The sequence below is a fragment of the Sminthopsis crassicaudata genome, chromosome 4, assembly GCF_048593235.1.
Source record: "Sminthopsis crassicaudata isolate SCR6 chromosome 4, ASM4859323v1, whole genome shotgun sequence".
Taxonomy (NCBI): domain Eukaryota; kingdom Metazoa; phylum Chordata; class Mammalia; order Dasyuromorphia; family Dasyuridae; genus Sminthopsis; species Sminthopsis crassicaudata.
In genome coordinates, this window is record NC_133620.1 from 433135769 (window position 1) to 433152131 (window position 16363).

A 16363-nucleotide genomic window follows, 5' to 3' on the forward strand; every position below is an offset into this window, starting at 1 on the left:
GGGAAGGTGAGTGGGTAGGTGGAGTAAGTTTACCTTTGGAGCAGGAAGAAAACAATTGATAAAATTGTCCTTAGTTTAGTAAATTTGTAGTATTACCAATGAGACCTAACTGGTTCCATCTTTGGAATGTAACCTTATTAGCCTCCAGCTGTTATGCCACAGTTGTCTTTTAATGCCCTGACCCAGTTTCCCTAATTGTCTTATTCAGTTACTCTGCCTCAGGTTATAACCATTCCCTCTTAATGTTAGGATAATGGTCTTATGTTTTAGACCTTAGGCTACAGTCATTCCTCTTAATGTTTGATGGGATAAAGGTCTTTATCCATTTTAGACATCATTAGAATGTCTGGAGCCTCTCCAGTTCCTCCCCCCATTAGGTCAATCCCAACCAGGTACTTCCCCCATTATGTCATTGTTCTTGTAACCCTATAAAAGAATCTTGTGTCGGACATTCACTGCTGGATTCTTTGAGACAATAGTCTTTTTCAGCCCTGGGACCAACCATGGATATCCATTTGGTCCCAGTAAATCGCTCCTATTTAATAAATTCTGTATTGAATACTCTCTTAATCTCTAACTTGCTCAGTTTTTCTGGCATTACATTTTAGAGGTCCCAGCGAGATGTTAGAAAATGAGCAGGATCAGACATAAGACTTTTTGGGCCTCAGAATGGCTGCAGATCTGAATTCTTGGTCTGGAGAGGCCGGCCCCCTGGATTTTTTTTTTCCGGAGCCCCCTGGAAAGAGAGCAGTTTCCAATCACAACAGCCTGATAGTAGACACCCCTATTTTGGTCACAGGAGATAAGTCTGAGTACCATTTGGGGTACCATCTGGTTAAGTCTTAAGACCTGTTCTGTTCTGTCTGTATGCTAGCATCTGAATTCCCAGAATTATGAAATGCTGACGGGCATAAATTCTGGGAATAGGGTCTTCTGGATGCAGGGGACTCTACCTGGGTGTTTAGGACACATCTGTATGCCAGTTGGCACAACTCTGGGCATTCCAAAGTATAAATCTGGGTGTCTTTAAGACACCATCTGGCTTTAAATTAAAAAAAAAAAAAGTCTCCATTTGGATTATGGGAGTGAAGACTGGAATCTACAACTTCCCTCAGGGCTATTCTTTCCAGATAGCCCCTGGTCTGTGTTAAATGTTTTGACTGTGCAGTCTATGTGTGTTCTGTGTGATTTGTTGTTTCCCTAATTGTCCTATTCAGTTACTCTGCCTCCATTTCCTCTTAATTTTAGGATAAAGGTCTTATACCTTAGACCTTAGGCTATACTTATTCCCTCTTAATGTTTGATGGGATAAAGTCTTTATCCATTTTAGACATTATTAGAATATCAGGAGCCTCTCCAGTACCTCCCATTATGTCATTCTAGGTGCCTCCCCCTATTAGGTCATCCCCATCTAGGTACCTCCCTCATTATGTCATTGGTCTTGTAACCCTATAAAAGAATCTTGTATCCAACATTCAGGGCTGGATTCTTTGAGAAGATAGTCTCTGATAGTCCTGTTCAGCCCTGGGACCAAACCATGGATCCACTTGGTCCCAGTAAGTCTCTCCATTTAATAAATTCTGTATTGAATACTCTCTAATTTGTAACTTGCTCAGTTTCTCTGACATTACACAACTAGCTAAGAGATTCAAGATGAAAAGTTAAATTAATGCCGATATATAATTACTCGCTCTTTTTGCACAAGCATTAAAAGAAAACTCCTTGGGAAATTTCAGAAATAAGGAAAGAAGACTGGTATACCAAGTTGTTTGTTCCTCCTACACAAAATGAAAGACTTGGGACAATCATTTTGTGATGCATTTGAACTGATTCAAAATCTCATAGCTATGGGGCCACAGTCAAAATCCTCAGCTTTTCTCAGTTTCATCTGCAAATTGGGGATAATACAAGTATCTAGAACTCTTAAGGTTGTTTTGAGGATCAAATGAGATAATGTGCAGAGTACTTTGCAGTCTTTGAAGTGTTCTATATTATTATTTTATTATTGGTTTTGCTGATCTGTTTTCCCTCTTTTCTTTTTCATACTACTTACGAGGGATGGTTTACTGGGTGGGGGATATGAGAGATTATCTTTGGAAATGAAGATGACATAAAAAACAAGAAATATTTAAACATGTTGAATGAGTTTCTTTTGACAATTTCATCTTAGCCTAGGTAATCTATTTTCACTGCTTCACTGCCCCTGACAATGGGATAATCATTCAGAGGTCTCCCATATGGGATGGTTGAGCTTGTGTTCTCAATTGCTGAATGGGCACATCATCCTAGTCATCAGACAATACAGTACGTGACCTTTTCTTTGCCCTGAGTATGTGAAGTGAATTAGAATCAGGAGCTACATGTGGTAAAATGAGTTAGTTACTCCTAAGGTCCCTTCTAGTTTCTAGGCCCAGGTGTTGAACAATAGTGCAACAGATCCAGATAAGACTAGATGGAGGAGCTGGGCTGGGTAAAAGAGTGGGTGGGAAACCATGAGAAGGAAGATTGTTAGTGAGACATGAGGGGTCAATATAGATGAGAACGAGTAGAAATTGATGGAACCAGCAGGACCAGGGTTTAGAAAAATCTCAGCATCTGAAACAGGCCATGCAAAATATTGTCAGGAAAGACAAGAATGAAGAACCTTTGGTCCTGAGGATGACTTCCTCCTTTTTCCTTAAGTATTACCATGTTTCTAGGAGTTGCCTCTTGCAATCTTATTTACCCAAAGTTAATTAATATGATTTCAGATCATAATGTAACAGAACACTGCATTTAGAGTCTGACCAAGCAAGTCCTGGTTCTCTCATTTAAAGGCTGAGGTACCTTAGATGAGCCCCCCCAAATTTCTGGGGCCTGTACCCACAGTCATAAGGGAGTTGAACTAAATGGTCCAATACAGTTCTAATAGTTTATGAGATCTTAAGTGGAAGCGTTACTATGCAGCATCCAACTTAAATTCATAAATCTTGGGACTATGTGTTCTAAATGCCCATTTCTGTTAGCATGAAAGACATTATGGTGCAGGTTCAAAATTGTGATGGAATTCAGAATGGGAGATCAGGTCTTAATCAAGCTATCTGGCCTCTAAAAACTAATTCTTCATCTTTAAAAGAAGTGGGAGAACCTCAGAGGCCACCTAATCTAATTGCTCCTTTTACAGTAAGGAAATAAGTTGTCTCTTTGCCAAGAGAAGGGCATCTTGATCCTCTAACTACAGTCAATGAGTGCTTTTTATGCTGTACCACATTTCTTTGTCACTGCACTGTTTCAAGGATTTACCTATTTATTTATTGGCTGAGTCAACTGGGGTTAAATGACTACCTGCTCCTCAAATGATTTATTTCTAAAAGAGATGAGATGGACCCAAAACTGTAAGAAAGAAGAATCTTTCCCAATTCTTCCTTAAAACAAAGCCTTACTTTCAAATACCAGCATTCTATTGGTTGCATGAATTCAAGCCATGGAAGGCAAATAACAGGTAGGTGGTGGGTGGGTGTGAACACCTGTTACAAAGAAGAATCTGAATAAAGGATGTCATCAAAGAGATTTATGAGTAGAAAAAAGAGGGGTTGATCCAGATCAGTCCAATCCAAATCTGAGGTTCCATAATAGAAACTAGGATATTGATTTGGAGGTGGGATGGAAAAGGGGTGCAGTATTTTCTTCTGACACAGGTTTAATTGGAACCAATCAATAAGTAAATAAATAATGCAACACATACAATTTCAAAATTAGCATCAATTCTTTTGAGTAGACACGATCTATATATAATAAGCACATGCTGACAATAATAACCCAAAAATACTTTTAGACTTGGAATTATTTTAGAGTTTTAGTAGAGTTTGAAGACATTTTCAAATGGTGCTTTTTTTTTTTTTTTTTGCTGAGGCAATGGGGGTTACGTGACTTGCCCAGGGTCACATAGCTAGGAGGTATTAAGTGTCTGAGGCCAGATTTGAACTTAGGTCCTCGTGGCTTCAAGGCTGTTGCTCTATCCACTGCACCACTTAGCTGCTCTGGTGATTGCTTTTTAAAAGGTTAAAAAGAAAAATAACTTGATTATGTCATAGGATTTTAAATCCAAAAATATTCCAAAGATGTAAAATCTCAGGTTTCAGACCTACCATTTATTTATCTACCCAAGTAGTGATTTTACTTGCCAAATAAGGGCTCAGCTTGGGCATTATCTCTAATAGGATAAATCACATTTTAAATTTTATTGCCAGAAAATATTTCAGCCAACCTGATAAAGCAGATTTATGCTTAGGAAACCTAATCTCTTTATTTTCCAGATTTTCCTTCTTTAGATGCATAGCAGTTAGTAAAAATTGCTTCTTAAATTCACCTAAACCAACTTATCCATTTCTAATTATGAAGCTGGCTATCTTTTTTCCCTCACCCATTACCTTTCTCCATATTTTTTTAAACTTAATACGATTTCACTGATATGTGGAGATCCAGTACAAACCTTCCTCTATTGTTGTAGACTGGCACTTTCTTTGCTGGGAGTCCTGAGAGGTTGAATACATTGCCTAGAGTTACAAGGATAGGAGGTGCTAAAAAAGAAACCTGAACCCAGGTTTTCCTAACTCACAAGAACAGTTCTTTAACTACTAGGCCAAGAGCACTTATTATCTAACATGCTGTACTGCAGTTATTTGCATGTCATTCTCTACTGAATCACAGCATTTTTGAAAACAAGAATTCTCTTGCAAATATCTGTATTTCTCCCCACAGAATGGTATCTTTTGAAAATAGAAGGCACTCAAATGTTGAACTATAAGGGAGAGCTCTAATCCCTTATTTCTCCCTGTGAAGAGATGCCAAATTCATGGGTTAAAAAGAGCAGGAAGCCTGCCACATACTTCCTTCCAAAAACAATGTTATTTCTAGAACAAAATGGGAGAGTAAATAGGGAATTTGGGCTATACACTCAAGTATCCATTCTTAACGGGAAAATTAAATTCCTTGTTATGGCTAAAACATGAAGGCTCTTGGTTTAAATTCAAATCAGCCTGAAATTTGAATCCTGGATCTATCAATTTACTTTGTGGGATCTTGAGAAATTCACTTTTCTTTCTCTGTGCCTAAATTTCCTTGTGTGTAAAATTAAGTGATTGTAGCGTGTGAAGTCCGAGTTAGCTCCCTGTTGATCCCAGTATCAGACAGAGTCAGTATCAGCAAAAGTCCTTGATCTTTAGGGGAGAAGCAAAGGAGATGGATGAATCTCCTACAAGCTCTCCACCTACCAACCTCCCTTCTCCTCTTTCTCCTCAAAAGTGACTCTAGCTTGTATTACTCCATCCCCTAATCCCTCCTACAATTATCTGTATACACCAAAAGATCTAGCCAGCATGGAATAGCGGGAAGGGCCATTTTTTTCAAGTATATGCTAATAGAGTATTGTCCAATAGGTAATTAGCCTTAGGTGCTAGGTTGTCTGATTTCAGTGCACCTATTATTCAGAATTTCAGCCCTTTACAGGAGTGAACTCTAAAAAGCATCTTCTAGCTCCTACAAGCATATCACTCATCAGGAGAAAATAGATACCCACAACTCTCTACTCATAACAACTGTTTCTTATAATATTTGGATTAGTTCAGAATTGAATTAATTTCCAGGGTTTCCAGGTTTTGGAATATGGAGGAATTTGTATATTAAAGAAATCTGATATATTAAGAATTTACAAATCATGGCTGAGGTTCTTTTTTATATAATGGAGGTAATAATAGTGGTACTATTTATTCACAAGGCTGTTGAGAAGATCATAAAAACATTATATAGCAGAAGCTATCATTAATTAGATTTATTGATTGCATTTTCTCCACACAAGAGAAGAGCTGGGTAATAAGGAGCTTGTACAAAAGAATAAAGTCAGTACCATGAATTACTTGAAAATCTATGATTTAGCTGTGGACTTCTGGAAAAGCACAACAAATACACAAGAAAAACAGGCTTTGCCTCCCAAGCAGTTTTAAGGAATGGGGTGGCTTTTGGGACAAAGGCTCTTAACTATCCAAGAACTGAAGAAATTGTTAAAAACTGCAAATAACAGCTGCTAAAATATACCCAACAGTTGTCACATGACATGGTTGCAATTATGGCTATATATGGATATGGCCAAAAGAACCAAATATTGTCAGCAACATCTCTGATAATGAAATATGGTGATACCTCATGGATAGTGAAATACTTGGAAAAACCCAGCTAGTGTCAAAACGATTAAGATTTGTATCTTTCCTCAAAAAATAAAATATGGTCACTTATCCTTGGAAAAAAACCTATTATAATTTAAAATAGGTGCTTATTTTGCTACTCCAAGGACCAGGGAATGAATGTAAGAGAGGCCAGATATCCTCTTACAAGCTTATAGGATTTAAGAGAATTGGCATATCCACTACCACTTTGGGAAGTCAATTAAACCCTCCTTCTCTGAAAATGGGGAGCATAATCATCTCTGGCTCTTCTTTCTCACAGAGTTCATATTTAGATATATTATTTATTTTTAAAAATTTTATTTGAATTCCAAATATTATTACCCCTGCAGCCAAATTGTTGTAAAATCTCATAATTCAAATAATTATGGCACCTCAGGAAAGAAAGCATCACATATCTAATTCATAGAGGATTAAAAAAGAAAAAAGGAAGTCGATTTGAAAACTTTTTCATTTTTCTAATTTAATAGAAATAACCAAAACAAAGTGGTTCTTAAACAATGCTTTTAACTGATCTAATACAATTCTACAACACATTCCAGAGCATTTTAAACAAGAAATATTTACAGGCTGCTAATGTATTAAATAACCATGAAAAGAAAAAACTTGCCTTTATTACACACCAGCAAAAAACACAGGAACGGAACAATTAGGAACTGTAACCTCATTAAAAAATTAAATATGATTATTTAGAGAATACAATACCACAGAAACAGTACTTTTTTTTGAAGAATCATATTGAAGGATGAGTCAAGTTAACTATGTGCAAAAAAAAAAAAAAAAAAAAGTACCAGTAAATACTGGAAGCAAAAAACCATCATTAAGAATGCTGTGAATTTAACCCTTTCATGTGTAGTTATTTCATCTACCTAAAAAAATTAACAGGCTTTTCAATTGCACAAATCTTTTTATAGGCTTATATACATATGTCATTGTGTTTTCAACATAATAAATGCCTACATTTTTCAGACCAGTAGCAGACATGCATTTCTTTTCATGTTTGAAATTTAGGTCACACTCAAAAGGGAATGCTGCAATGGCACTTAGAAAATACTTTTAGTGCCTTATCATGTAGAAATTCAGCTACTTCAAAAGAATAGTCTTCAATTGTAAAGATCACTTGCTAGAAAAAAGGGTAAAACTGAATTTTTGAACATTTTGTAGTTCAACCATTATGTTAAAGATATCCAAATTAATTGTACTTTTTGAAAACTATTGATTCTCAGATACAATAAAAAGCATTATTATAAAGGAACAAGTTGGCAATCACAAGGAACTAAAGTGGAAGAATTTCTGTACATGCATTTTTAACAGAGTAAAAGAAACTGCCATATCCAAGTGTGTATGTGAAGTCTGAAATACGTTTATGTAAACTGTGGCATATAAATTTATTTCTTAAAAAAAGTACCTCCATTATTTACTCAAACACCTACTTTTAAAAAAATAAGTAACTTTCCCCAATTTTTAAAATAAAATGCCACAATATATTGTCCGCAACTCCTGCACATTTATATTTTTATTTTTAAAAGCTAGTCTTGGCAATATGCATACAAACTTTCCTATAAAATCACTGTCCAAAGGAAAGAATTCATGTCATGCTAATAGGCAACAGACTTAAAGCAGTTTTATTGCTTTCCAAAAAAGAGACAATTAAGAGGGGAAAAATGGACTTGTGTCCAGAATGTTGTTATAATGTACTGCGATTTGGAAACATTGCTGCTGTTACCTAAGCTTCAGTAGATTAGTTAATAAAGAATGTTCGATGACAAGCATAGATAGGGTTTTCTAATTATAAGGGGATAAAAATTTTATAAAATATTTCATTGATCCAATGTTAATGATGTTGATAGCCACTGGTGCTGAATGCCAGCGTTGACAAGAAATCAAATATCTAAACTTATAGAGCATGTCTGCTTGTTAAAAGTGTGTATGGGATGGGGGAATTTAAAAAAAAAAAAAAAAAAAAAAAAAGAAAGGGAACAAGGGGCCAGGGAGAAAAAAAGAATGAGGCAGGTGGTCACGCACCCCTTTTTTTGGATAGGAACACAGCCTTCATAATATGTGGTAGGCCACAGTCCCAGGGCACAGTCAGGAGACCTGAATCTATTTAGCTGGTTAACACAAATCACTAGTAATTACAAGGCAGGATACCTGCTGAGGTAATTAATCAGTCCACAATTAGCACACTATACACTTTTCACATCTATTTCAGAACAAACTGCCTTTACTTCTTTGGATTAACTTAAAAACAAACAAACAAAAAAATTTAGGGCCAGCTACAACTAAAAGTGAGATGTCATTTTATTTAAAAAAGTATTCCTTTAAGCAAGTATTAGAATTAGACATCTTACATTATTTGACTATCCAGACATTTCACATCATAAAGTAGAACACCCAGAGGAACCATCTCAGTTTCAGGCCCTTCATTCTGTGATAGGAGCTTGAATGTTTATTCTCAGCACAACAAATTCTAAAGCCCTTTAGGCTCAGAAACTCCCTCCACATGTATTCATTGTATAAAGTCATCCCTTCACAGCCAGGAATACACTGAGCCAAGTGCTGTGAACTACCAACATTTAAGCCATCACAGATCAAGAAGTGGCTTTTTACTTTAAGGTCTTTAGTTTTATTTTGGGTGGGGAGCTGGGGGGTAGGTGTTGTGGGAAAGAACCTAAAGCCTTTGAACAAATGAGATTTTTCCAGCAATTTCTCTTACAAAGAAATATCCCAATATGAAAATTCTGAAACTTTTGAGAAACACATGGATATAAGGTTTTCAAAATAACCCCCCCAACACCCTCAACTGTTATTCCATGTTTAAAGTTGGTCTTCAGTTGCAATTTAATTAGAAAACATACAAAGTTTCTGGCTATCAAGAGAATTTATACTAACAAGGTCCAATGCTACTAATACAATACAATATGGGATACTCAAAAGAAATAACCTTTTATCAGAGTTTACATTCTGGATAGTATGTAAGGAAAAAAATTCAACTAAGTCCAAAGTGAATACTTTTGACCTTCAGTTTATTTGTGCAGCATTGAATGGCTACTGAAAAAGCAATATGGTTTTTTGCATATCAAAATTCAAATGATTTGAAGAATTTTTTTTTTTAACATGGTCTTTAAGATACCAAACTTTGCCTCATCTCTATCTTCCCCAAAGATACAAATACTGGAAAACAAATAGAATATAAAACTGATAACTCCATCTTATTTTCCAAATTGACAGATTGTGATGATGGGACAATAATGAAGAATCATGAAAGGGAAAGAAAAGTCACAGCCCTGTGTCAGGACTCAAAGCAATGCTGCCCTCCTTAAAAGGGAACTGGTCATCTTCTTGACCTAAAAAAGACTTTCGAACAAATGTGTTTTCCCACTCGTTCCATGATAAAGAAGGGAGAAGGGAGAAAGGAAAGGGGGGAGAGAGGACTCAGAGGAAGAGAAAAATTCTTTCAAGTAAAAAAGGTAGCTACTTTTGGAAGAAAACTGTTCTCTACAAACTTGAGTGAAATTCTAAAATATTTTAATGCCTCTTTTGTAATTTAATTTAGAGGAAGGCTTGGAATTCAAGATCACACAGCGAAGTGAGTCAAACCAGCACTTTAGGACTCCAACTCTGTTTTAGTATTTTAGAAAGGCCTCAAGGTTATTTGTTTTTCTTCCTCTGGTAAATAAAAGAAACAATCCAAAGGAATTTTGTATAAGCATTTCTTTAGAGTGTTTTGTTGGTTCAAGATGAGCTAAAAATATTTACTTCTACAGTACAGTTAAGTCAAATAATTTCATTTTGTGAATGGTCTATACTGTATGAACTACTCATGCTGAAAGTATATTTAAAAAAAAAAAGGCAAAAGTTTGCCACAAAGCTGCTGCGTCTGAGAAAATATCTAATAGCACATTCTTTTTTATTTTGGCCACTGCATTATGGTCTAAATTGCCCAAACAAAAGTAGGACTTTAAAATGTTCTTCCTAACAAAAGAGAAGCCTGTACAAGGGCTAAATTACACATGTCTTGGATCTAAGCATTACTAATGAAGAGAAGAAAAATGAACCATTCCAGAGTAGTTGATTTATCCGCCTAGTAATGCTGTGATGTGATCAGGGTAACAGAGGTGGGAGTACTCCAAAGACCATTCAAGTGGGGACTGGCTGATTTTCAGGCTCTGACTCCTAACCCTTTTCAAGGCCTTTAAATCCCCAGTCCATGCAAACATCCCACTTGGTTGATGAACGAGTAATCTTACCCCACTGGGTTTGTTAGAATCTTTTAGACATTTCATTTACAAGCTGTTTCTGAAGAAAGCTTTGAGAAGTCTGTTCTCTATTAAAATAAGATAGAACCTCAAAATATGAATGTGATGTTAGAAATAGACAGCATATATTACAAATTCATTCTCGATAGGAACATTAGTAAGAATACACATTAGCTTAAAAAACAGGCTCAGCAAATGTTGCCGATCTGCCAGAAGTTTCAGTTTACTATTTACAAATAAGACAAAGTGAAATACAGGAAATTTTACACATTTGGTAGTTAACAGATTATTGTTTGCCAATAGTGGTCTATCAGAAAACTGATATGAAGGAAGACTGGATGACTGCCAGTAGTTACCTTCTCAGACTCAAATTTAAATGCACACAAAACTAAATTAATTTTGGAATAAACATCTTGCCTGTTTCATGGGGCAACAATATAATTGATGAGTTAATCTGGGAAGTGCAAGTGTGTGGGAGTGTGTTTCTGGATAGGACTCTAGTATAATATACATAATTTACTAGTGAAGAATTATCACTTTTTTTTAGGTTCACCCTACTGGTCCCAGTCCACTCAGACCCCTGGTTCAGTAGACTGGGAAGGCTGACCAACAAGTGAATGGTTGGATTTCCTGCACCTAGCTATGAAAGCCAGGTTAGTTAACACAGAAAATTAAGTCCAAAAACATTCACATGAGAAAACTAATTGACTGAAAATCATGATTCAATGATGAGTCCATATTAGAGGGAAATTTGAGCAATGTTACTTTCACTTTAACTAGACAAGAACCCAGTATTGGAAATGATATTTTTTTTAGTAACTGTGCTGATCCAGTCCTAAGAAAAAAATTATCAAGCCACATGACTCAAATTATTTTTACCTGTACAGCCAATATCCTACACCAATCTAAACCACACATGATCACCAATATTCACCCATCTCTAAATGTGAGAATACGGAGACCCATCCTCTTCGGGAAGAACAGGGAACTTCAAATCAATTGTTTTTCTTTTATGCAATAAAGCTGTCCCCTCTTTTTGACAAGAATGTATTTTCCATTCAAACATTTTTCAATCTAATACTGTCTAAAAGCAAGCTACCAGCTTCTTCAAGGAGGTGGCCACTGTAGGCGGGACGTTCCAGCAACACTTAAATAAGTTTTTACAATGTTATTTAGGTCCATGGTGTCATTCTACTTTATATGCACGGGTCTCTCATCTGATTTTAGGCGTTTTCGGCGTGGTTGGATAAAGTCTTCGTCAGAGTCCTCAGTTATCTCACCATCATCTTCTTCTTGCTCAAATTCTGGCAAAGGTGGGAAGGTCCTGTCTGAGTAGATCTCTGTGAGTTTATCTTCAAAGTACAAAGCAACTGATTTCCCTGCCTGTGCTACTTCTGAATCAGCCTGCAAACAAAAGATAGGAACATTTACCTATTGGAAATGCACGTCCCTTCACCAAGTGTGCATGGTCTGAAAAGCTTACCTTCAAATTAATCTCTTGTGTTTCTGCATAAACTTGAACAACTTTCATCATCTAAAAAGGATACCAGAGTCAAAAAAAGGGAAATTATAAACCTTTCTAAAGTTATGAGACTGCATAGGATCGGTGACTAAAGTCAGCCATAAAGGAAAACAAATTGCTGTGACTGATCAATTGCTTTAAAAAATTCAACAGAACATACTTTCTTTATAAGGTTCTGTTTCTAAATCCACAGCAAAACCTTATTTATTTAAACCCCACTAATACAGAATTTGTAATAATTAGGGCAAAGGCTGAGCTGAAGTACCTGTTCACTATGTAGGAAAAAAAGGATCAAAAAGCAAAGGATATAACTAAGGTTTGAGAAGAAATGGTTAACCTGCTTAAGAAATTTATTTTCCAGTCTTTTTAAAAAAATTACTTGAGCAATATTCATTTGCAAACAGAACATGCTAATCAGGAACTATTTTATTTACTAAATAAGTATAATAGATCCTTTGGGACATCATTCTGTCAGCCATTAGTCTGTGTTACTATGCATATTGAAAACTTTAGAACTTTACTCTTAAAAAACCCCCAAAATTTCAAATCATACTTTTTACCAATTCTATTTCAAATGAGAGAAATTTTGCTGCAACTATCTTAGTACCATCCTTCACCTTGAACCCAATCACACTATCACACAAAAAACAAAGAATACAAACATTATAATCTAGTTTTATTAAAGAGATCTATTTCTCACATTTCCTCATTTTTGTTTGGGGTATCAGTATTATAGGGATGATGAATAAATCCACAGGCAGAAGTACATATCTTCATGGACATTAAACTGGACTTATAGAATCACAGAGAACCCAGAACCACTGTTAGAAAAAGTCTTAGAATCTTAAGGACAAGAATACTTCCAAAATAGAGCCTCTCCCTCTGCCTCTGCTCCCCTATTCCCACCATCTAGATAATGCCTTTCTGGAAGAGAACAGGAGTCTCAATTTCTTCCCAGAGCCAATACAAAAATCTGTTTCAGTGAAAAAGATTTCTACCGAATTTTCTTCTCCAGGACTAGGAAGATAACCTTGTCCTTTCATAAAAAGTGTAATAAAGGAAGCTCTCAGCAAAGCTGCAATGCTGGCCCCCAAAATTTATCAATCTCCTATTCTCAACTTATAGCCAAAGAAGACAAAGTTCAGAATCACAAAAATGAAAAATTGACTGCTCTCTATGATGAAGTCTGAAAGTGACTGAATCGTAAATGTATAAGCCTATATAATCTCAGCTGTATCAGGTAGCTCTCTGAATGTCTACTATTTATAAAGGCTTATTTTCTCAATGTTTTCCATGGATTTGAAAAAGTCTCATCAGACTACCTCTGGACTCTGGTAATTAAAAAAAAAAAAAAAGAAATTTTAACTAATCAGGTAATGTTTTTCAAAAATCTTTTTCATTTGTCAGGCCTAACATTACCTCCCCTAAGCATAATCAACTTTCTTATTTAGAAATGGTAGAAATCCCCCCTCCCCCACTTATTAGTGCTAATGAGGTAGATTTTAAAACTTTAGAAACTGATTATTTTTGAGTTTGAAAGAACTTTTTTTTTTTTTAAACCTAAGGCTCTACATCTTGGAAGCTAACATACTTCATTAAACCTTTCACAGTTCTTGAAGATCAACCGGACGTCTGCCACAAAGTCATCTGGGATTTGGTAATGTTGGGAATGTTTCTTCTGAAGCTTCTTTTTCACTGTGGATAAATCCATTGGTTTCTTTATAATTTTATAGTAGTTTGGTATCTGAAAAAAAGAGAGATTGAATAGCACAATATAACTAGGGAATTATTTAGTCTAAGACTAAATAAAGAGGCACTAATCAATTAGGAAATTTATGTATTTGTTTAGAAATACTTCAGTCGTGAAGACAAATATGCCTTCAAGTAAATAAATGTTTTAAAACTCTTCTCCTTTAATCCAATCAATAATAACATTCTCTTAATGAGTATGTGGAAAATCCCTATGGGGTTTTTGTGGTTTAAAGGTTACTAAATATCTAGGTATCTTTATAATACTAGGGTATTTGCAGTAGACAACCTGTTGATCAAGGATCACAGAAGGCTCATGTCAGCAAATATGAAGATAATGCCATTAAAAACCATACTAACAGCAATATGGTCAGGTCCTATGAAGGTACTCCAACCAGCAAAAGAGGAAAATGTTTTCATAGAAATAATAGAGAAATCTGTTTGGCAAACCTCTAAATTTTCTATGGTTCTTTGTCAATAACACTTATGAATTCTGGTCTTGACCCTCAATCAAATTTGCTAGTATTTAATTTTTTAAATGGTATTTAATAATTTAACAGAAATAAAATGGTCACCAAAAAAGCAACAAAATCATTATCTTCTATAGTATCCATGTATGCACAGAAACACTTTCATATCAATTGGAAGTCATGGAACTATTACTATTTACAGGGAACAAAAGTTCTTTTGGTCTTACTTTACTGGTCTTTCATTTTTATAACTTCTACTCCCCCCCCTTTTCATATTAAATTTAAGAAAAACTATAGTATCACACAATTGTAAATATCCAGCACAAAACATTTAGCCAATACATAATTTTAAACGATTTTAAAATTATTTTAATCTGAATTTTACAGATTAGGAAATTGAATCTTAATGCAAATAAGTAGATCAGTCCAGTATCTCACTGTTAGCTGTAAACTGGAATTTAGGTTACTCAACTGCTAATTCTGGTCTGGTAGTCTTTTTACTATCCCATAATTCTGCTCATTAACTGATGGATAATGGCTTTATTAAAATATGCAAGCATCCACAGCAAAATAATTCTAGTTGCAGTACAGTGAATATTCTTGGCTTTAGTCCGATAATATTATTGGATAACAAAAATTATAGAATTTTTATCTCATATAGAGGAACACCCCTCCCTTTTTTAAAAAGACAAAACAAAAATCAATCTTCAAAATCTCCCACAGTTATTTCTTTTATTTTTAAAATCAATGCCCTCATTATGGCATTTCTAAAAGTAGTCCAATAAGCAAGAGTGGCAATTCAATTTTATTTTTATTAGAATTCTTACAATACAGCCTAGTTTCTTTTTAAGTTCAATAAATAGAAACAGAATTTGAAAGCTGAAAAAGATCTAAGGATCACTAGTCTAACCTTATTTGTCCTGCAGCACAGAGAGGGTTATGGTTTTTTTTTTTTTTTTTTTTTTTTTTTTTTGCTGTTAAGACAAAGCTATGGTCAGGACTCAAGTTACATGACTTTCAATCTAGTAAGCTTCCTCATGTAGAAGTCTTCCTAGAATTTTCATAACTTCTAAATCTTAAAATCAATAAAAAATTTTTTTATATGAATAGCAGTCTGAATGCCACACATGAAATCTTAATAAAAGAATTTCATTGTCATTCTGCAAATTCTAAACTCTGAATAAAATTTTTGTCCTTTCAAGGACTGCTCACCAGAGCTGAGCATTAAAGACAGACAACTCACCGAAACAGGGACTGGTTCCTGGAATTCAATACTCAATTCATGGCAATAGAGGTAAAGCAGTAGACGTTCACATTTCTGGCTCCCCATAAAAAAGGTACAGAAAAAAACCTTGTGAATTATCTTTTTCCTCTAATACAATATTCTTTAGCATATGAACAATCTTAATTTGCTATTTATAAATGGTTCTGAAGTATAGTTTGTGCATTCAAGGAAACCTGCCTTATTTCTCATCAGTATTAGTATGACTAAGGATCTAACGATAGTCTTTAATCTCTAGGTCATCTAAAATAGTTAAACTGAGAACCCAAATCTGAGTGGACTTAAGTCATTTAATTCAACATCAATTAATTTTAAGCATGAAGAAACCATGTAGTAATTTGTCTAAATTTACACAAGTACTAAAAAAAAAAAGCTTAAATTTGAACCCATGTTCTCTGATTCCAAGTCCAGTATTCTTTCTGCAAAACTACAATGTCTTCTTCAAAAGGTAGATCTGGTAGAAAGCAAAACTCTCTTCAAGGCAACTGCTAAATTATATGTCAATGGCATCTCAAGCCATATTTTCAAGTCAATTTATGGTTAACTAATAAATAAATGGGAGGAAGTTAAGAACAATTCAACAATGGACTTTGCAGAACATTTTTATTTTGGATGGCAGGAAGTGACCAATTATTTTTTTTTTTAACCTTCTGGAATACATTAATGGCCAAATTATTAAAATGAACACAAAGCATCTATTAGCAAAAGGAAGCCCAGTGACCAAAAATCAACATTAGGGAGAAATAATTTGCTATGAACTATCTTTCTATACTCAAGATTACTGAGATAATAGCTATACTGTCATGTGAGAATTAATATAAAAGCCTTCTTGCATATGCATATTTTAACAAATTCAGGGGCCA

At 34.9% G+C, this 16363-nt stretch overlaps 1 protein-coding gene across 4 annotated transcripts in view; it reads right to left on the reverse strand.

Annotated features, from left to right (window-relative positions):
• Positions 1-9227: 9227 nt before the first annotated feature.
• The window catches only part of TRIM33 (tripartite motif containing 33), a 126228-nt gene continuing 119092 nt past the window's right edge, over positions 9228-16363 (reverse strand). For 2 of the 4 annotated variants that reach the window (XM_074263129.1, XM_074263126.1), the window contains exons 17-20: positions 15462-15536; positions 13591-13743; positions 11961-12011; positions 9228-11881 (exon numbers count right to left, since the gene is read on the reverse strand). In XM_074263129.1, the coding sequence (XP_074119230.1) occupies positions 11669-11881; positions 11961-12011; positions 13591-13743; positions 15462-15536 (492 nt within the window). In that variant the 3' untranslated portion in view covers positions 9228-11668. The remainder of the gene's footprint in view (positions 11882-11960; positions 12012-13590; positions 13744-15461; positions 15537-16363) is intronic. The other 2 variants (XM_074263130.1, XM_074263128.1) reach the window with 1 other exon arrangement.